Source organism: Dioscorea cayenensis, chromosome 4, assembly GCF_009730915.1.
Source record: "Dioscorea cayenensis subsp. rotundata cultivar TDr96_F1 chromosome 4, TDr96_F1_v2_PseudoChromosome.rev07_lg8_w22 25.fasta, whole genome shotgun sequence".
Lineage (NCBI taxonomy): Eukaryota > Viridiplantae > Streptophyta > Magnoliopsida > Dioscoreales > Dioscoreaceae > Dioscorea > Dioscorea cayenensis.
Genome location: NC_052474.1, coordinates 2,103,738 through 2,124,991, shown reverse-complemented (window position 1 = coordinate 2,124,991; position 21,254 = coordinate 2,103,738). Strand labels below are relative to the sequence as shown.

Here is a 21,254-nt window from a genome sequence, read left to right as displayed (position 1 = left end):
GGTGACAATAAATAATAACAATACTGCGGGCCTTGAATTACGGTAATTGGAATAGTGCAATCTAAATCCTTAACGAGGAGGATCCATTGATCTGGTGCGGCCAGCGGTGAATTCCGGCTCAATAAGCGTATATTTAAGTTGTTGCGGTTAAAAAGCTCGTGAGTCGGACCTTGGGCGGGCGGTCGATCCGCCTCCCGGTGTGCACCGGCCGTCCCGTCCCCTCTGACCGCGGACGATGGCTCCCTAGCCTTAACTGGCCGGGTCGTGCCTCGGCAGCGCCGTTACTGCTGAAGAGTAGAGTGCTCAAAGCAAGCCCACGCTCTGGATACATTAGCATGGGATAACATCATAGGACTTCGGTCCTGTTATTGTGTTGGCCTTCGGGATCGTGAAGGATGATTAGAGGGACCGGTCCAGCATTCGTGTTTCATGAGTCAGAGTGAAATTCTTGGATTTATGAAAGGCGAACCCTGCTGCAGACATTGTTTACGAGGATATTTTCATTGAGTCAGAGCTGACGTTGGGGATCGACGGCGATGTCGGACTGCGTCCTAAGTCCTCGACCATATAGCGATGCCGACGGGGATCGGCGGATGTTAACTTTTAGGACTCCGCCGGCTGCATGTAAAATCAAAGTCTTTGGGTTCGGGGGTATTATGGTGTAGAAATTTGAAACTTAAAGGGAATTAGCGGAAGGAGCACTGCAGGGAGTGGAGCCTTTCTGCAGCTTAATTGGCTCAACACGGAAACTGCGAGTCAGAGACCTGTAAGTTAATTGCAGGAGCTCTTTCTTGATTCTATGGGTGGTGGTGCATGTGGGTTCTTAGTTGGTGGGAGATTTTATTTAATTCGGAATATGGTGAGACCTCTCAACTGCTAACTAGCTTATGCGGAGGAATCCCTCAGCGGCCGACATGCTGAAGGCTGTGGCCCGTTTAAGGCCCACGGAAGTTCGAGCGATGCGGTCACGTGCCCTTAGATGTTACGGGCGCCGCGCGCTTCTGCCCGATGTATTCAGCAGGTCTATAGCCTTTGGCAGCGGGCGGGTAATCTTATGGAAATTTCGCCGTGATGGGGATGGGTGACATTTACCGGTATTGGTCTTCAACGAGGAATTCCTAGTAAAGCGCGAGTCGCCGACTGCGGTATTTCGTCCGCCACTGTACACCGCGCGCGTCGCTCCTACCGATTGAATGGTCGGTGAAGTGTTCGGATCGCTGGCGAAGGTCGCCGCCAGCGCGAGGAAATCGTACGAACCTTATCATTTGGGAAGAATGGTAACAAAGGTTTCCGTGGGTGAACGCTGCGGAAGGATCATTGTCGAGACCCCGCGCCGCAAACCACAGCGGGCAGAAGAACACGCCCAGGCGGGCGCGGCAGGCGGGGGCTGGGGGCGGCGGCGCGCAGCGCGCGTCACCCGCCGCCCGCCCGGCGTGATGGCGCGGACTCCCTCGCGGCAAAACGCTGTGGCGGTAAGCCGACCCCCTGGCCGGCGGCGGGAGCGCCAGGGCCATTGACGGCGCGGTAGTGGCGCCCGCCCGGGCGCACCCGCGGGCAGCGGAGGAAAAAGCATTTTAGGTCCTGCGGTCGGCGCGGATATCTGGAACCGCCATTGAGCGTGGCGGTCTACTTGGTGTGGTGCGGAATCCGTGTGAACCATCGAGTCTTTGAGCATAAGTTCGCCAGGCGTACCCGGCCAGTCTGCGCTACAGGCGTCAGATAAATCCCGGCCAGCAGCGAATAGGCCCAGCATCCCTTGGCCTTGTGCGAAAGCCGTGATCGCCTCTCCCACGGGCCAGGCGGTCTGTGACCAGCGTTGGACCGGCCTCGCGCCCCGAGATCAGTCGCGCCCCCCTCCGGCGGGGCAGGGGCACCTGCGCGGTTGACGGGAGGCCCGCGCGGAGGGGGATCCACCCCCCCTCCGCGGGCCTCGCGCGCGACCAGTCGAGGGGGCCACCCACGGCCCGAAGTTTAAGCATATCAATATAAAGCGGAGGAAAAAACTTCTGGATTCCTAATATGACGAAGCGAACGGGAAGAGCCCGCGACAGGGAATCGGGCGGTGGCGCGCAATTATAATCTGAGGCGTCAATGACAGATAAGGGCCCAAGTCCCACAGAAGGGAGGTGCAGGAGGGTGAGAGCCCCACGTCGTGCTGAGACCACCCTTTCCTGTGTCGGCCGATCAGGTTATTTAGGAATGCAGCCCCAGTCGGGAGGCGGTAAATTCCGTCCAAAGGCTGAATATCTGGTGAGGGCCGATGGCGAACAAAGTACCCGCGGGGAAAGATGAAAGGACTTTGAAAGAATCCAAGAGTGCCCAGGAATTGCAGGGAGGAAGCGGATGGGGAGACTGACGTCACAGCTGGACGCGAGATCACGAGAGCAGCAGGCAGTCCCGCCGCTTCCGGCTCGCGCGCAACGGACGACCGCGAGCCTTGGCGGAAGCGGCGGTTAACCCCGCCCGAGGCGCGCTGACGCGGCGGGCGTAAACGAAAACATGCGCCAGCCTCGGCGTGTGCCCACACCCGTGGCACGGGCGCTCAGGGCACTCGGCCCGTGGGCTCCCCATCAAACCCGTCTTGAAACCACCGGACCAAGGAGCCCGTAAATGATGCGAGCGGCCCAGTAGCGAAACCCGGAGGCATGCAAAGGCGAAGGCGGGACCCCTCGAGGTGCAGCAAACCGTGCGATCTTCATGAAGGGTTCGGTTGGAGCAGCCATCGGGACCAGTGGTGAACTATGCAGGCGGGGGCGGCGGGCGAGAGGGAAACTGGGTGGAGGCCCGCGGCGATCTTGACGTTGATCGTTAAATGGAAGCTTGGTCAGGGGCGAAGACTAATCGAACCATAGTATTTGGTTCCTCGAGTTTCCCTCGGGATGGCTGGAATACGTCGCGGATTCAGGGTAAAGCCAATGATTAGGCGTGGTATGGCATCTCGACCTATTCTCAAACTTTGCAATGGAGAGTAGAGACCAGTAGCAATTTGCTCGGTGAGCATGGAATCCGAAACTCCAATTCTTGGGCCATTTTTGGTAAGCAGGCCCGGCGTGGATGGAGGCTGACAGATTCTGGTGCAGCTGCACGCGCGCTAGCCGGAACCCACAAGGTGTTGGTGGGTGGAGGCCCGGGGCTGAGTGGGCGTGGCGGCTGGGTGAAATCCAGGTGGCAACAAACTCCACACCTTGAATCAACTGGCCCATGGCCTTGAAAATGGGTTCGATACCGATATCGGTGGCCATGTGGTATGACGTGGGCCAGCCATACGTGGTGCTGCAGTCATGTGTTAGCAGAACTTTGAGGCCGGGAAGGTTCCATATGAGCGGCGCACATGGGTTGTGATCCTAAAGGTTGAGGGAGGCCCGTCGAGGCAGCGTCATGAGCTCAGAGATGGTTAATTCGGAGGCAGGGACTGCGGTACGGCGGCGGCACAGGCAAGTCGGAGGCCTGGTGAGGGGTTCAGGAGGAGTTATCTGTGCAGCCGCCACCAGCGGGAGAGATCCCGGTAGCGGAGAAGAGCACGCGCCACATCCAGCGGTGTGTCCGGTCTCTGCGGCCCCGGCAGCCGTGAAAATCCGGGTGATTACCGCCTTGCCCGGTCGTGCTCACCTTGCGCATGGTCAGGTGAGGCAGCCCTCGCTGATGGACAGCTATACAGTAGGGAGTAGGCAGCGGATCGTAACGGGATTGGCTCACAGGAGTTGGCCCCGAACGGGTGTCGGCGTCCGGCGTTGTGCGCGTGCCAGCTCGAGGTGAGCCGGGCGGCGCGCGCCGCTCCGCGCAGGATTTAGATCTCATCTCTCTTTGGAGACGTACTTTAGGGTTGCATTCAGGAACATGGAAATTCTTTATTGTGAGAAAAGACAATCCCACTGTCTTAAAATCTCATCAAAGGTCAAGATGAGCTTAGTGGACCTGAGTTCATTTATGTATGTCAGCAGACCCAAAAGCTTTGTGTGTTTAGGGTTGTGTTATTCTTATGAGATGACATTCCTGATCTTTATTAAGACTCTTATTAGGAGTATATATATATATTTTTCAATACATATTTGCCAGTGTTCGATGCGAGTTGGGTTGATGTCATCACGCGATGAAAATTTCATGAAAAGTATTGAGGGTGAACCTGTCTCTTTTTATCAGTAAAGGTTGGCACAGTTACATGACATGGAATGCGGTGTCTATATATATGCAAAACTAATATTATTGTGCCTTATTAGATATACAACTACTATTTCTATATATATGAATATGGAGATGCTTGCTTGAGTGCTAAGTTTTTTAGAATTCATATTAATCTTGGAGACTGTGATTCATTGTATTGTCAGGATGCTCACTGAAACCCTAAAAAACTGGAGAACTTTAAATATAGATATGAACTGATACGCATCGAACCTTGATTGAGACCATTTAAAAAAATACATAGAGTGATAGAGATTGAAATCAAATGAAAACGGCTCGTCTCAAATGACGAAATAAGTGATCATCAGCAAGGTTTGTTGAGTGTAAAGGCTAAACTTATTTATGCTTTCTATTTGAATTGATTAATCAACTAATTATATGTATAATACAAGCTTTGTATTAGACTTCACAAGGCTGATTTTGTCAATCTACAATTCAATATATGCCGTACCATGATACCACCATGCATGATAAATGACGAGAATGACTTCGAATTAATTCCAACCATTAAAAATATATGTGGGCTTGAGAAGAACATATAATTAGCATATGAAACATGCACATCAAATCTATCAAGAAAGGGAAACAAAATGCAATTATTAATTATCCCACTCCATGATTGGGAATTGTTGTTGTCTTAATTTCTTTCATAAGTAAAGAGATGAAGTTTTAGACTTGTTCAAAGAGTGACGCCTCTTTAGTTTGCTTTCTTCCAGCAATTGCTTTTCTCTATAACAAATTTAGTCAGTCCCTTATTTTTTTTCTCATTAAGTATATGTACATTATTCATTTTAAACTCTAATAAGGAAATATGCTTGGATAATCCAATCATAATTAGACAAATATCACCCTAATTAGCAAACAAGTTTAATTAACCTTGATTAAAAACCAAATGATATAGAGCACAAACTTAGCTAGCTGCTGTATTTGGAATAATTAACTTATTCTTGCTATGTGACAAGAATATTGAGCAATCAGAAGATCATATAATGAGCAACATGTTAATTTGTTTCTTCGATCGGCATGATATCTTTTTCCATTTAGTTATAATCTAAAGCAAGCAAATTAATAGTACCAATTAACAGATATAACTATCATATTTGGCAGTAAAAATTCAGTAAAAATTAATATTACCATGCCATTTGTTTTACTTTTCTTGTCATGGTTTATGGCAACAATTAATAACAACATCCTAACATCAAAGACAGTGCATGCATTTCAAAAATCAAAACATCAAATTTAGGGAAATTTAAAAGAAATTGCAATCTGATAGATGAAATATTGGTTTGGGAAAAGATGAGAAACAAGAGAATGACAATAACTGATAATGACCATGCAGGAATGTCTTTGCATAAGACTGCAAATTCACTGATTGGAAGAGCATGTTCATTAATGAGATCAACAAGTCAGTTATCAAACAAATTTTTTAAGCCAAAGGCATTGTGGCCCAATTAGTCCGATGATGACACTAATTAAGTAATCAAATTAACATGTTATTAATCAACCAGTTTGTCACATTCAAAAGATTCCAGGACATTTAATTAAGCAGAATTAAAGGAACCTATAAAAAAGATGGGAATCAACTTGCACTTGTCTCCAATATGCTTTCCATCATGTGTGTGTTCCATAGTTTTATGCATAACAGGTTCTTCCAATACTAGGGAAACATATTAACATGCAGTAAAGTGTTAAACATGTATATAATTTACTTGATGAATATAATATCATGTATGTCATGCTTTCATATATATATATATATATAACTCATTAAATTACTTTTTTTTGTTTTTTTTAATTTCTTATTAATGCGTATGAGCAAAGGAATGTGCATACAGATCTAATACTGAATTCAACAAATAAAGAATCCAAATAGAAATTCATTATTAGTGAATGTTTAGGGGCATTGAACTTGAACATTAACAGAAAAGTCAGAAGACTAACATTTTATATTCATTAGCTACAAATTGGATGGAAAACAACATATTGATTTAAAACAAGAAAAACAAAAACAATATATTGATGAAATGACTTAGTCTGGAATCAGTTGGCACTAAAAGATGAATATATGGTGACATATGAAAAAATGGTGAACAGTGAATACATTAATTAATTAGAACGCGTTGGTTGTTGTATAATTCCAATTCTTCAATTATTGAGCCAACAAACTTTCAATTTCTTTCTTTCCTTTTGAAGGTAAAGGGATATACCATGCCACTGAAATATGAAAAGTAAAAACATCAAAATTCACAAGTGAGAATTTCAATCAAAACTTGAATAAAATTATTTTCATCAATCATTTTCTAATCGTCCTAGAGACCGACTGATGGCAATGCTTAGATTTATATATATATATATATAAAATAACGGTCCTTTTAAAAAAAATTAATAATAATTAAATTAATAAAATAAAATAAAACAATGGAACCAGAAATAGAAAAATTCCAACAAAATATCCCCTTTCACTAACATAAAAGGCTACAGTATATATATATATATATATAGTTTGTAGTCTCATGACCCATTGAACTTTCCCATTTAAAGAAATTCTTAATAAGCTAACTTTCTCAGAAAAATTATAAAAAACAAACTCTAAGATAGAACACTTTATGTAGCTAAGTAGGGGTAGTAATTAGCATCTGAGGGCTAGATTGATAGCTTGAGAAGGTAGGAAGGGGTTGTCCACAAGCTTTTCTTTTGGGAGATTCGTCCGGATCTATGAAATATAAGTGTATGTATGTGTCTAACAAAAACAAGGACAATTAATGCCACAAAAAATTCTACAAATAAGTACAAGTTTAATCCAAAACACAAGATTTACGGAGAAGAGGATCTCCTTTGCATTTTCAAAGAATTACCTCTATATCTTGATTTAACTCACAAAGATCATAAGTTCTGTTGGTTAAAAAAAAAACAAACAAAAGAAAGAAAGAAGACACATGTGATTTTATGGACAATCAATGCAACGCGTGATTTAAGGTTTACAATTAACAGTGTGTCAAACTCAGAGCTTATAAGTTACCAAGAAAACAAGGACAAGAAATAAAGACAAAGGGACAAAGTTACATATATATATTTATATATATAACAAAAAGGATAAGAAGTTAATACCTTTATGTCAGGCTGCAGCACCACATTTCCCGGGTATGAGATCTTTGATGGCCCACTAGATCATATTGAAGAAGACTCTCTCATGCAAGAAAGAGAGGGAATTAGACAGGCAAGGCTTTCAACATGGACAACATAATAATAATGCACAAATAAAGTTAGTGAAAGCACTGCACAACGTACATAGATATTAAACAGCGACATGAAGAAGAAAGAGGGCCAATAACAGGGAATGGACTCCTTGATTGATGGTCTGGAAGATCTAATCTTTGCAGTTGAGTCCAATCAGCATACAGTCTCCATAAAATGTGAAGATGAGTTAGATATGCAACATGGTATCTATCAAACACACCAATCCAACACTTGGGCAAAAAGTAATTCATGTAGCAGATAAGGAAAGAATGTATCAAATGAAATTCAATTTAAACAAAATTTACAGCAAGACAAGAATAGAGTAAAAATATATATGTACAAAGGTGTCCAGTATCAGTGTACTCTTGCAATAAAATCAAAATCCACAACTCAAATCACTGATTTTCTTTGATTTTTTTTAGTAATGATGCTAAAGTGAACAGCATCAGCTGCCCCGGAAGGGAAAGGGATATATATGGTAAAACTGGCTTTGCTGCTTTTCTGTTGTGCATGTCTACTTTTGTCCTCATGTAGCCAGAAATATCTGTCAAGAATATCTGGAGATTTTTCCTGAATCGTTGGCGGTTTGATCTTTCAAGAGATGAAGTGAGCTGGTTTGTGCTTGTGAGGCGCTGTAATGCGTCAGCTAGCCTGGTTTTCGTATCAGGATTTGACTGTCTTTCCAGGAGCTCATGCACCATTCTCTGCATAAGCTCAGACTGGTAAGGAAAATAGAAGGTTGTGGCATAACTACACAGGCTAAAATTTAATCCATTACAACCAACTATTTATGAATTTGTGTCCTTTACTGGTATGAGACGAAAGGTAAAAATAAACATGTGATTAGAGAGTAACATTACTTGGTATGAATCATGCTCGCAAAGAAGTAATGGAAGAAGAGCATCTGCCATGGAGCCAACAAGTTCCATTCTGCAATAACATTGTTTATGTCGAGATTAAAACAGCATGAAGGAAAGAATACTGAGTTGTCAGAAATGTGTTTATGGTCGTCTCAGAAATAATTTAGAGCACAAACCTGAAATCTTCAAAAAGTAGTAGTTGCAGAAGAATCCGTAGGAAATGCTTCAAGATACTCTCCTGTAGTTCACCATTTGTGCCTTGACAATCTATGGCATATGCACCCAAACCTTCCTCCCCTTTAACCCTTGACTTGAAGTGATATGACACAAGAGCATCGACTGCTCTCAAACACCTATCAACAACATCAATGTCCTGCGACATAACAAGAAACCCAATATAACCAGATTGTTAATATAAACAGGGTAAAGCAAATATCCCACACAAAAATATGAAATTGAATGAGAAAGGAAAAAAAAAAAGATGTGCCGGATAAAACATGCCTGGCCATGAAGTCCAAAATCAAGGGTATGAGCAATATGAGCAAAGGCATCCTTGTTCAATTGAGCAACCTTCTCAGGGTACACTTCTAACATGTGTGATAAAAGTGCAAAATACTGCAAAAGTTGAACCATATATCAATTAGTGTGTTCATATATAACATATAATCTACTGAAAATGAAATTAAGAACTTACATCAAAACTGAGTTTGGGGTATTTCAGAAGATCCAAAGATATAAGAGGAGTAATAATGTGAAGTCCAATGAACACGACCTGTATGAGGATACACCAATAAACTTCCAGGATTACGTTAGTGTATTTACAATGATGCTACTTACATTAGCGATTTCTGGGCTATCCGCCTCATCAGAACCTGATGAGAAATCAACCTGCAAAAATTACATCATCATCATTAAATATTTCATAGTCTACCTTCAAACTGACAGTCCTGCCATGAAGATAACAAAAAATCTGGTACCAGATCCTTCGAACACAAATGAACCAGGAGCTGAAGCAAAGCACGCAAGTCTTTGTACTTCTCAAATTGGGCCTCACTTTGCAAGCTAGAAGAAAGAGATAGCGAGATCTGGGTATAGATACAAGACAATCTATAATAAGTAAATATTCAACTATGTTTAACTTCTGAATGCCATCATACAAGGGTAACTAAGGTTTTTACACTGATACGTTTGTTTTATTAGAAAACACAGGTATGCATCAGCAATTTGCATATACGCATGCTACTAATAGAATGAATTAGCCACACCAGGATATCAAGTACAAGTCAACAATCAGGCATTGCTGACTTCAGCACTAGCTCCTGCAGTTAGTATGTGTGTTGAAACAATAGGAGCGATGAACTAAAAATAAAATGAAATTCATTCTAAAGTTCAATTTATGAACTTAAAAATTTCCCTAACGAGTAATTAAGACTACACTCTAGAACAAGAAAATGTAATCATTGATCATATATCTGAATGCCAATTATTTAAAAATTTAAATGCTCACAGCAACGTCAAAAGAACAAGCTTCTATCGGGAAGCAAATCAAAATACATATGCATAAAATTTCACATGCATTACTGAAGAAAATTGGTGGGCTATGCAAATTTACAAAAATCTTGGAGATGTTAAAATCATAATCCTAATCAAACTTTGGCATTCTTACAGAGAAATTAAAGTTTAATGTTTAAATATGAAATATAATCCGAAAGTACTCTCCCAAGAACAATCACTAAGTTCTTCAACAGAACTAACTTTAAAGGATAAGCTTTATGACAATTTTGCGCACCCCTCTAATACATATGTAGCTTCAAAGGAAGTTGTAACAAGAGGAATGACTTGGATGGCAGCAACCAAGATAGGGGCCTCAAGGGCTCTATTAGCTCCCGATTAAATATAATACCAGAAAGTCAGCATCATTATAAATATTTGCAGATTTCAGATCCAAGTCATGGTCATACGAATACATTCAAAATCCAAAAGGTGCAAAAGAAGACCAGACAACAAAAAAAGATTAAAAAAAATAGAGAAACCTTACCTTACCAATGTTATGAGAAGAGTAAACTTTTAGCAGCTGCAAGCAGAAGCTAACCAAGATCGATGTGTCTTCAGCATTCAAAAACGTGACTTGTGCATCAACCAAATCAACCACAAATTTGAGTATCTGGTACACCACTGCAGACTAGACATGGGCATAGCAGAGGATTGTAATTAGAAATTTTTAGATACCTTACTCCCTCCGGAGTCCTGATAGTATCTGCGGATGATAAATAACCAAAAAAGGCCTAATGAAGATTAAAATACAGTAATGGGAGCAAACTTTTCTCATAAACACCTGATTTTTGTATACTTCTAGAAGAGTCAACAGGGAGTCCATCACGGCATGACCCATCTCAAAAGTAGCCTTTTGAGTTCTTGGTTGAGTTGCCCTCATAGCTCCCCTTAGTCGCTCCATCAAACAAATAACCTAAAAGTACATTTTGAAAGTAAAGCTTATGCCCTATCCAGAAACAACAAAGCAAATGCATCACGTGTCATCCAGCTTACCGTGTATATTACATCAGCTTGCTGGGCAAAACCCTTGAGATTATTTTGAATAGAGATATCTTTAAGGTATGTGGTCATTGGTCCCAGGAGATTCCTGACATACCTACAAGACAGTTCATAATCCATACTTATTGCATACCTTAAGGATGATAGCAAAATGAAAGCACGGATGGTTCATTATAAAAGAGTACTAAAGATAGACATTAAAAGAACTCACTGATTTGATGCCTCAGAATCTTTGAGGCCAAAAGCTGCAGAAACAAGCGCTTGTGCAAGATAACGCTGAACCAACAACCAATATATGCTAAGGACAGTTTTCAACATTGCCTTCAGAACACAAGCAGGAAAAATAAGTAAAATGAAAAACTTGAAGTCATACTTGGACTCGAGCATTTAGTTGAAACAAAGTCCTTTCATTTACAAAGGCATTTGCTATACCTGCCCAGGATTCCTGCACGACATTATTAAATTGGTCAATTTTGAAACCAAATATGATCCATACAATGAAATGTGACATGGAGGATATGGTCACAAAGAACAAACAGTGATGAAGGTACTCAAAAGCTATCAATTGGCTACAGATTGATATGCAATGACCAGAATGCCAAACAGATGTTTAGAAAATTCAGATATCAAATAAGTTCAGGGAATTTTTCTTATTAGTTACTGCCTACTTAAAAATTCCAACAATTTGCTACCCACTCACTCCCTTGGCTATTAAAAATTTTCCCAATCCACCACAGGTTTTTACACATTATACTCCTTAAGGGATAGCAGGCAACATTTTGAAAGTGAGCGTGAAGCAATAACTTCCAGATTATCCAGGAATGATCAGTAAACACCTTGCTATGGAAACAATCAGGCTATCCACAAAACACGGGCAAAAGACAAGAAACCATTGAACAAACAAAAAGGAACTGTTCTATTCATTAGATCAATTTTATTGTTCTGAAATGGCAACAAAGTATACAAGTCCATTCTTACCAAAGTAACAAGGTGAGCGCAAACATTTCTCCGCCGAACAAGTGCAACAAGAAGATGGTGACATGTCATTGTCTGCCAAAACATGAGGCAATTATTATTACAACTATCCATGCCTAATTACAAAGAAATATTTCAACAATAACATGTTCCCTCTACCTGTGGAAAATGTGTCAGGTTAGCTATTTTTTAAAATTGCGTGCTGACATAGACCAATTTAGCAAATGAAACCAGCAGCAAGATTGTTTCTTTCTACTCTACAATGGCTTCACTAGTCATTAATAAAACTGCTGCATTTCTATCAATGTGCTTCACTTTGATATTCATACGTAATTCAGACAAGAGATATGAGAAGATCCATCTCGATGATTTATTTGTTCTAGTCTCTCACCATGCAAAACATCTACTTCGCAAATACCCAATAAAAACTAGTTTGAAGCTTTTATTCACTCCTTAAGTGAGGAAATAAGAAGAAAATAATTCTAGATCATATGGAAAAATTCCAACAAAGGTAAACATTTAACACAGTTCACTCTTTCAGTTACTGCAGCTGAAGTATGTACCTGCAGTTCATTCTCCCCAGGATAAGATGAGAGTGCCACCATGGAGATGCGAACAATAGTATCAAGTACCAGCTTTCCTTGATCATTTTCCCCAGCAAAACTATGCAGAACCCTTTTAGAAACTTGTGATTCGTGAGGTGTGCAAATGTGACCCTTAGTTCCGTCAAGTGGCATTACGTATGTATCCGCCCACCTAGCAAGGAACCATATGACTGCCTGTAGAGAGTTAAAGCAATAAAAACTGACGGTCAAAAAGAAACGCTCCAAAAATGTACCCCTCAGTTCAATATCTGCAAAGATCTAAAATAAAGCCCTAGGATACAACAAGAAGCAGTTGAAACCATCCTAGTGCAATGATTGATTTGATAAGCGTCTTGATAACAGTTCATCATTAAACAAGTTTTAGAAAATCACATAATCCACGACAGAACACAGGAAACAGAATATAGAAATCTTACAGAGAAAAAGTGATCCTTAGTTGGATAGTAGATAACTCTAAAAATGAGATGAAAGCCATAAAATACCTCCATTAGACGAGGACTGAAGTAACATGTCCTTGTTTCTGGATTTAAGCTGTGTCTGGCAAAACTAATAATCGACCTGCATCTCAGTGTAGATGAAACATTGTGAAAGGTATATAATAAACACTAACACAAGAATGCATGGACTCACTAAAAGAATAATAAAAATCTGTTGGAATCTCATGCAAGCTCCCAAACAATGATGGAATTATTCAGGTGCTGCTTGGTTATGTTTCTTCTCTTTTGTTTGCCTTGCCTCAAAGTTCATCTTTTTTTATGGGCACAACGCAAAAATGCTCACCCAAACAGCTTAACCTTTTTGCAGATTCTAAAAGAAGATAATTTTGAAGGTGGAAAGCTACATATGTTCACATCCTAGGTAACAAAGTGGAGATTTAACCTTTTCCCCCACCTGGATCATGGCATTTGCAAGTCTACCAAAAATTAATACCACAACCAGGGAAAAAAAATGGGTATGAGTTTTTTACAACTTAAAAAAAGAAACATATTATATACCTTAAGGAAAATAAACGTGGATATTCTGCGAGGGCACACAGGCACTTGAATGTCATGTATAAAAAAGAAACACACATTGACCAGACTGCATGTTAAATTACAATGTGGAGCCAATATATACTTTGGCATCTGTCAATTACATATCAACTAATTATAATAGAATTCATGGCATGTTACCAGAATGCTTAATGCATATGTTCCATCAGTTAAATAAACATACCAGGAAAGCACTACAACAGGATGTTGGGCTTCTTCCGGAATATTTGAAAAGCTGGCTTGTAATGCTTCTGGGACCTGGATACCACATAAAGCGCATTGGAAAGAACAACAGCTTTCACTTAGTTTCACAAGGGTTGTTTCCAACAGAATGATAAATATAGCAAAACAGGGTATGCTTAAAATAAAGATGTGATTATGAATGCAAGAAAAATCTGCTAGACAAGATGCAAGAAAACCATGTATGATCATTAATATTAAATGATACAAAAGGCAAAATTTTTCCAGGGCAAAGTAGGGAAAATTTACAGTAAGATGGTGTGAGAGACAATCAGTTGAATTTACAAATCAACCCAAAAATAATATACAAAGAAAGATAATATTCAACCAACATTTAGAAGGCTGAAAGAAATTACAAGTATTGTCTCTCCCTCCCCTGAATCTGTGAGGACGTGACCAGTTATCAACAACAGCCAATAGAGTTCTTCCAAAAGGCTAATGGCATCATTTGTACTTTTCTGTTCAATATTCAGACTCCATTAGAATCAATGCCAGAAAATGGCAACTAGAAAGTCAGGTGTGACCAAATATTTAAAATTTGGATCACCTTTAACAGTTATTTGTTAAGCAAACGGCTAAGAGTAATACAGGAAAGAATCAAAGGCATGAGAAAACAATGTGGATAGCATAGGAGGTCTCTGGGTTACCTGACTAAGTAGTAAGGAAACACGTTCAGAAAAAAGCCTCACAAGAAAAGGCACAGTGACATCAGCTGCTGCCCGAGCAATAAGAGAATATGACCTCAGCATTTCATCCCTTCCTACAAAGGAGACAACAAAAATAAAAATAAAAAAAAGGAAGAAGAAGTGGTAATTGTAGAATGGAAGAGTAACATAAAGAATTTAAATTTTAATGCAAATCAATTTGGACACTGCAGTAGCTTACTTGAAATAGAGGCATGAAAGTGCTCTGACTGATTGTCATCATCCAAGGCTGTCCTGGCAGCAGCTATCCCATGAAAACATAATTGTTAAATTGGTAAGGTAACAATAGAAGCCCATGTACTAATGAGGAAGTAATTGACTATGACAACTAAGATATCCATTATAAATGTCAATACTCTAATTTCCAACACAAATATGGTGGACACTAGACACCCATCAAAAGCAATACCATTGAGGTAAGATTCAACAATAACATTGAACAAATTGGCAGTATCAGCAACAGCTTCAGTTGAAATTGAAGTTTTGGTAAAATCTGATCTCTGCACCAAATAATAAGTAGTTATTAATGCAATCACACTACACAAAACAACAAAAGACTTTAAATGTTAAAAGCTCAGGTGGTTATGCCTTGAGAACGCAAAGTAACTGCTTTACTACAATGCATACACCATTACAAGTTGCTCCCACACAAAGATAGGCGAGAGTATATGCTAGTGCATTCAGAAAGTGGCCAAGACTATATTAACATTTCAAGGGAATAGAAACAAATTCATGAATTATTTGTGATCATTCCTTTGGTGGGTATAAGTAATTAGAAGCATGAAAGGTGCATACTTCATGCTATGTCCATTCAACTGTAAGTAAGAATTGTGATCAAGATTCAAGATTGTACCCCAAGGACGACGCCCCATGCCTCTAACAAGATGTCCAGGGCCTCTGAACTCCATCTATCATCCTCATCGGCACTAGCAGTATAGGCTTTTACAACTTCACATGTCAAGGTAGCCAGCACTCGGAGTGTACCAAAAGGTCTGAAAGAGAAAGGCCAATTGGGCAACCAAGAACTTATTTTGCATGAAAGGCCCCAAGTCATAAGCAACTTACTCAATCCAAAAAAGTATACAAAGATCAACCTTGCCCAAACCACTGACCTTACGGATCTTAGCAAATTGTCAAACAGCATGCAATCGGTAAGGGTTGCTATTGAAAGCAGTGCATGGCAAGCATCAAGCACTTCACTGAATGAAATAACAATTATATATCACTAAAAAGGGATAAGCATAATGAGAAGGTTAGCAAGTGCTTGTCGAAACCTGTCTCTATGCTCAGTTGTGATTGCTTCCAAAATAAGATCTGCAGGCTCAATCCATTTGATTATTGCTGATAGTATCTGCGTCAGGTGCTTGATTTGCATCTGTCCATTATCTTGCAATTGTAATAGATACACATATAAATTAGATACCATTAGTCCACAATAAAAGATCAGCTACTAAGAAGTTAACAATGCTTTAATGTATGTGCTTTAGAAACCTTGCCATCCAAACAAATACTCAACAGGGAAAAAAATAGTGACCTTTTAAAGCACACTTGTTTTATATTAAGAGCTTCAGTCATGTATATGCCCATATTAAGATAACATCAGAGGACTTCTGTCATGCAAACATATTTCAGAGGGTTTTCTTTTCTTTTTTCTTTTTTAATTATAATGCAGTGCAGGTTAAGATACAAATAACAGAAAGTTAATCCCACAAACAGAACACATCAAAATATGATAGGCAGCTTCATTAATTTTGCATCATAAACAAAGGTACAAACTCTTGCACAGCATGAATCAAGTAAAATGCCAAAAAACATATGAACTAAGAACAAAAAAGTATTGCATTTAAAGAGAGAAAAGGCATTCAGCTTCAACAAATTACCAGAGGGAAATATAGACCCTGACAAGGAGCAAAGTTGAACTATAAGCTGCCGAGCAGAAACAGCAAGAGGAGACTCAATCCACGACAAATTATCAGATGAATACTTTTGTCGAAGAGCCTCATATAAGTTCAGAATCCAGATAGTGTGTCCACTTGATATAAGAACATCATGCCATGCAGGCCCTGGCTACAAGCAGCAAAAGAAATAAAAGCACATTACAAGACAAATCAAACCAAATAGTAGAATGATCTAGAAAGGTGTACCTCTACAAGTGAACGTTCAAATTTTTTCAGCAACAGAGTGTCATGCCTGATTCCGGACGAGAAAGCATGTGTTTTACTACTTGATGGACCAGAAACACTGGCAGCCTGCTTGAAACTCCAGTTCAAAATCTGGCACATGAGCCGCAAAGCTGCAGAGCAAACCTTGATTTCGGACACGGTTGTCGCAGCAGAACCTACTATTTTATCCCCAAAACTTACTGCAGCATTTTGGCCCCAGACATAGAACTCCTGTCATAAGGAAAATTAAACAATGGATGTAATGTGCATTAGATAAAATATACTGCATCAAGAAAATAACTGCTTGAATTAGTCAAACGGAAAGCTAACAAGGAAATGAAGAATAACAAATTCCCCGACTGTTCAAATCAGTGATTTATCAAGTAAGAGAATTGGAGAAATGAACCATCCAACTTCAATAAGTTGTTGCCAGAGAAACAAGAAGGGACCTTTAAATAGTTCTTCTCAAATGATAACTGGCACAGCTCGTGAAACTCTCTGGGCAGCCCCATGGATGTAGCAGTGGAGGGAGAAAATTCTGATACCTAAAACAGGACAATTCGAGTCACTAAAAATGCAAATGTTAAGCATAATAGGCTCAAAAATTACACCACCAAGAACGACATAATGTTAAATACCAATGATTCCAAAAAATCCATCCCTGCAAATTGTGCATCAACTCCATAAATGCCTTCACTGGCTCTTTTCACCTGTTAAGTGCCAATGATTAGATAATCTGCAAGACACCAGGATAATATTCACTTTGATCTTGTTTCTGAATCTGAACAAAAAAATTCAGGGAATTTTCCATTAGAAGAATGGCGAAAAAACACACATCTATAGAGGGACATGACCCTTCAAATTAAGAGAACATTGATCATGTTTAGTTTGTCACATAAAAAGTCTTGCAAGTCAAGAAGACCTTAAAGCCCACTACTTGCCACTAAAATTTCTCAAATCAACCATCTCTTTTTGTAGGCTGTGTCTGTAATGTGAAAGAAGCAGATCATGAGAAGGCTTCAACATCCATGAAGGGAATCAGTGCTACCATTGATGAATCTGGTTGATTAGACTGTATAACTCTCAAGGCTCAATCTTAATGAACTCCATGATTCTCATCTTTCATGATGGAGAATGCTATGCCCATATGAAAAATACAATTATAGGCCATAATAGATTGATATATAACAATAATTCTAAAATTGGTTATAGAATTTGATTGCCCAAACAAATATTAATTTCTCTCCAACCTTTTTGGTTGGGGAACTAAAGTTTTATGTCCTATGCATTAAAATACACCATGTGCAACACCTGTACCCTTTTAAAAGAACCACAGATAAAATATGTAACTGAAACCTTCCTTGTGAAAAGAAAACACAAATACTTGGATCCTCATTAGTACTAAAAAGAAAATTTTTCATCTAACATATGTCGCACGCATTTATAATTGAATGCTCAAAATACTTTTAGTTGAATTAGGAGGTTATACTATATGAAACAAGTTTAATGAATGGTGCTTATGCTGCCAAGGCATAGAAAACAGTGGATCAAGAGGGCAAAAAAAAAAAAAAATTTAACTTCATTACTATGTTTCCTCCGATGGAAACAGAAAACGTATAATTGCAAAGACTCCTCACCATCATTTGGTGCGCGAAGTTCAAAATGGAACACTGGAGCCAAAATTAGCTAAAGAACAATACATCCTTCCTGATGGTTTAACACATGAATTTCATAAGCAAGGATAATAAAACCATTTTGAAAGTCATATTCACAAAAACATGCAGATCCAATAATAGATAATCAAAAGCTACAGAAACAGTTAATCATAAGTTTATTCAAATAAAAAGGTGGGTGAACCAGAACATAAAGTAAACCCATTAAAAAAAAATCAGTTTGCAATATTTGCATTTCCCTACCTCCAAAAAGATGGCTGCTTTATCACCATCAGTAAAATCTTGCCTGATTGAAAGACAAATCAAAGAAAGATGTATGCATCAAGTTCTACATAAGTTATCATCAGGTTGCTCCAAGGGAAAACTTAAATATGAGGATTTCAGCAAAGACATGCATGATGATCTGAACAAACAGAGATAAATCATTCCCTCAATTCAAGTCATTGTTGATTCATCAAGAAAAATATGGTCTGCTAATCTTATTAACCCATTCCATGAATGACCTGCTAATTATAATATCATGTCAAATGCATTTAGGTTGACAACTGACAAAAACCAGTAAAAAATATAGCTCAATTGTAACTATTAGAGATTTACTGAAGAACACCAGGGTAGGACTGGATCAAGTTACATGAAAGATAAACTAAAATTATCAAACCACACTAACTATCTACCTAGCTTTTCAATCAATCTTCACAATATAAATATTTTCCCATTGAGCAGCATGCAAGGCTTAAACTTTACCTCCATAACAAATAAGCTCCTGGAGTTGCCATTCTGACTAAGCAAGTACATAGGAAAAGGTTAAAAGATCACAGTGTTCAATAAGCATAAACTAAATGGACTGCAGCTGAACAAAAGAAAAGACAACTTGACAAATATGAGGAGCAACCATATGCAATCATCAGCTAAGTCATAACACATCCTATTGTAAGCATATAAACCTGCTTTATCATCCAATAGTTTGATTAAGCTAAATGCATGCATTTATGTATAACAAGAAAACCAAACAGCATCCAAAAGCATAGCATGATCTCACAATAAAAATAAGTGCATTTATAAACTTCTTACCACCCTCTTTTTATTAACTGAGCAGCCACAGCAGAAACTTTAGATTGCACATATGTGTCAGAAGCACTGGCCCTCTCCATAACAAAGCCCAAGAAAAATCTATACCAAAAGTGCGCTAATTTTTTAAAACAGTGCAAGCATATTAATCAGGACAAACATAGAACTTTTTTTACAGTTACGTTCCACAACAAGCTAAAACCATACACTATCAAGTTTCTTTTATCCTCATCGGTAAGAAGTCCCCACTCCCTTAAAGCTGCAACTCTAATTGCTGCTGCAGCCAGGAATCTTACAATTGGCATATGCGAGTTCTCTGAAAAAAAAAATGATAATAGCAAAACCAGTCATACAGAATGAACAAAATAGGTGTGGCTCACACTAGTTTCACTTAGAACAGTACAGCTAACTGGGGCAAGGAAGATATTAGTTTCTTCTGTAAAATAAAATCAAAGCACCATCAAGACAAATAAAAAGGAGACAACATTTCTTTGTACACTTAACAACAATGGTTATGAATTCCAAAGTCAAACAAACAAAACTTTGAAAAGCTTAAGGCTCGTATGGGCAAAACATACCAAGGATGAACTGACACAACTGATACGGCATTGGAGAGTCATGGAGTGAGACGATTATTTTCTCTGCTTCTGTTGGATTTGCATGCATCTGTTTCAACCAAGAAAAAGAGAGCAACAAAAATCAAAATGGCATGGCATGCACTAAAAAATTTCATGTCATAGAATTTTTACTCTAGTGAAAAAGAAGAACATGTACACAGGAGCAGAAGAGAGTGCCATAGTACATTACCAAGCACAATGATTTATACATTCATTAAGAAATTGGAATATAATTAAGACAACAGTTAGAACTTAACAAGGAAGCTTCTAAAACTTTTCACCAACTAGACAAACAGAATGAGGAAAAGAGTGCTCACGCTCTCAAATCTCAACGCAGAGGACTATAGGCGAGCAATAGCACAAGATGCAAAAGCTAAACAACTGACACCTTAGAGTGGACTGGCATAAAAGGTCAAGTTTAATCACACAGTATACATACAACTGCTCCTTAGCTATGAAACTTGGCAGAGATGGCCTGAACTTCATAGTTAACAGATATGAGCAAAGTAACACCAAATACAGCACTCCATCTAAGTCCAAATTAAAGCATCATCATCATCATCAAACTCATCAAAACAATCATCTAAAACCTGTTCAGATACCAGAATTCCTATGTTCACCAAATCCAAACCCAGACTGAATGCACATCAGCATTTCCACAATCCATTTATACTAAAAATGGAATTAAAACAAGGTATTCATCTAGAAATCAAGCAGAATAGAACCATAAACCACCATCGATGAATCACGACCTAAAAACACGGAAAGGAGGGATGAGGAGACCTGGATGGAAGCGCAAGCTTGCTCAATGGCGAGCATGGTGGACTGTAGTTGGGCCAGATCCGCCCCTCCACCAGGGAGCCGCCGCATCTCTCTCAATCCGGCGCCTAGGGTTTGGTTTCGGCGGAGAGAGAGAGAGAGAGAGAAACAATGGCCGAGGATCTCGAAGCGGAACACACAAAGTGAGGGACGGACAACAGAGAAGGAGGGGGCGGGTCCCCGTATCAGGTGATAGCCAACACTAAATGTACCAAAATACCCTCGTACCTTTGTTATATTTCTTGGGCTTCTGTCAATCTTTTGGCCCGTCATACTTAAGTTTTGGCCCAAATACCCTCGCACATTTGCTATATTTTCTGGGCTGCTGTCAATGTTTTGGGCCGTCATGCTTAGGCCGTGGCCCAAATTGTGCACATTTGCCATATTTCCTGGGCTTCTATCAAACTTTTGGGCCGTCATACTTAAGTTTTGGCCCAAATACCCTCGCACATTTGCTATATTTTCTGGGCTGCTGTCAATGTTTTGGGCCGTCATGCTTAGGCCGTAGCCCAAATTGTGCACATTTGCCAT

General features: G+C 39.6%; 1 protein-coding gene across 6 annotated transcripts; it reads right to left on the bottom strand.

Annotated features, from left to right (window-relative positions):
- Window positions 1–7,675: 7,675 nt before the first annotated feature.
- On the bottom strand, window positions 7,676–20,890 carry LOC120258420 (exportin-4). 6 transcript variants are annotated; one of them, XM_039265824.1, is made up of 32 exons: window positions 20,688–20,890; window positions 19,866–19,953; window positions 19,495–19,603; window positions 19,291–19,389; window positions 18,463–18,505; window positions 17,185–17,256; window positions 16,996–17,091; window positions 16,529–16,777; window positions 16,265–16,451; window positions 15,659–15,770; window positions 15,497–15,583; window positions 15,238–15,376; window positions 14,794–14,884; window positions 14,566–14,628; window positions 14,328–14,440; window positions 14,037–14,138; window positions 13,625–13,698; window positions 12,892–12,967; window positions 12,368–12,583; window positions 11,808–11,879; window positions 11,203–11,274; window positions 11,041–11,105; window positions 10,824–10,926; window positions 10,612–10,743; window positions 10,315–10,458; window positions 9,254–9,361; window positions 9,114–9,164; window positions 8,971–9,048; window positions 8,778–8,891; window positions 8,453–8,649; window positions 8,277–8,346; window positions 7,676–8,120 (listed from the first exon to the last, which is right to left on the bottom strand). In XM_039265824.1, the coding sequence occupies exons 1-32, from the start codon at window positions 20,772–20,774 to the stop codon at window positions 7,812–7,814; spliced, it is 3,618 nt and encodes a 1,205-aa protein (XP_039121758.1). In that variant the 5' UTR covers window positions 20,775–20,890; the 3' UTR covers window positions 7,676–7,811. The 6 variants fall into 6 exon arrangements, 5 of the variants coding, with proteins under 5 accessions (XP_039121758.1, XP_039121759.1, XP_039121760.1 ...); XM_039265825.1 differs by lacking the exons at window positions 19,291–19,389; window positions 19,495–19,603; window positions 19,866–19,953; window positions 20,688–20,890 and adding an exon at window positions 18,184–18,253 and having other exon boundaries at window positions 18,463–18,509; XM_039265826.1 differs by lacking the exons at window positions 18,463–18,505; window positions 19,291–19,389; window positions 19,495–19,603; window positions 19,866–19,953; window positions 20,688–20,890 and adding an exon at window positions 17,382–18,105 and having other exon boundaries at window positions 17,185–17,282.
- Window positions 20,891–21,254: the final 364 nt, after the last annotated feature.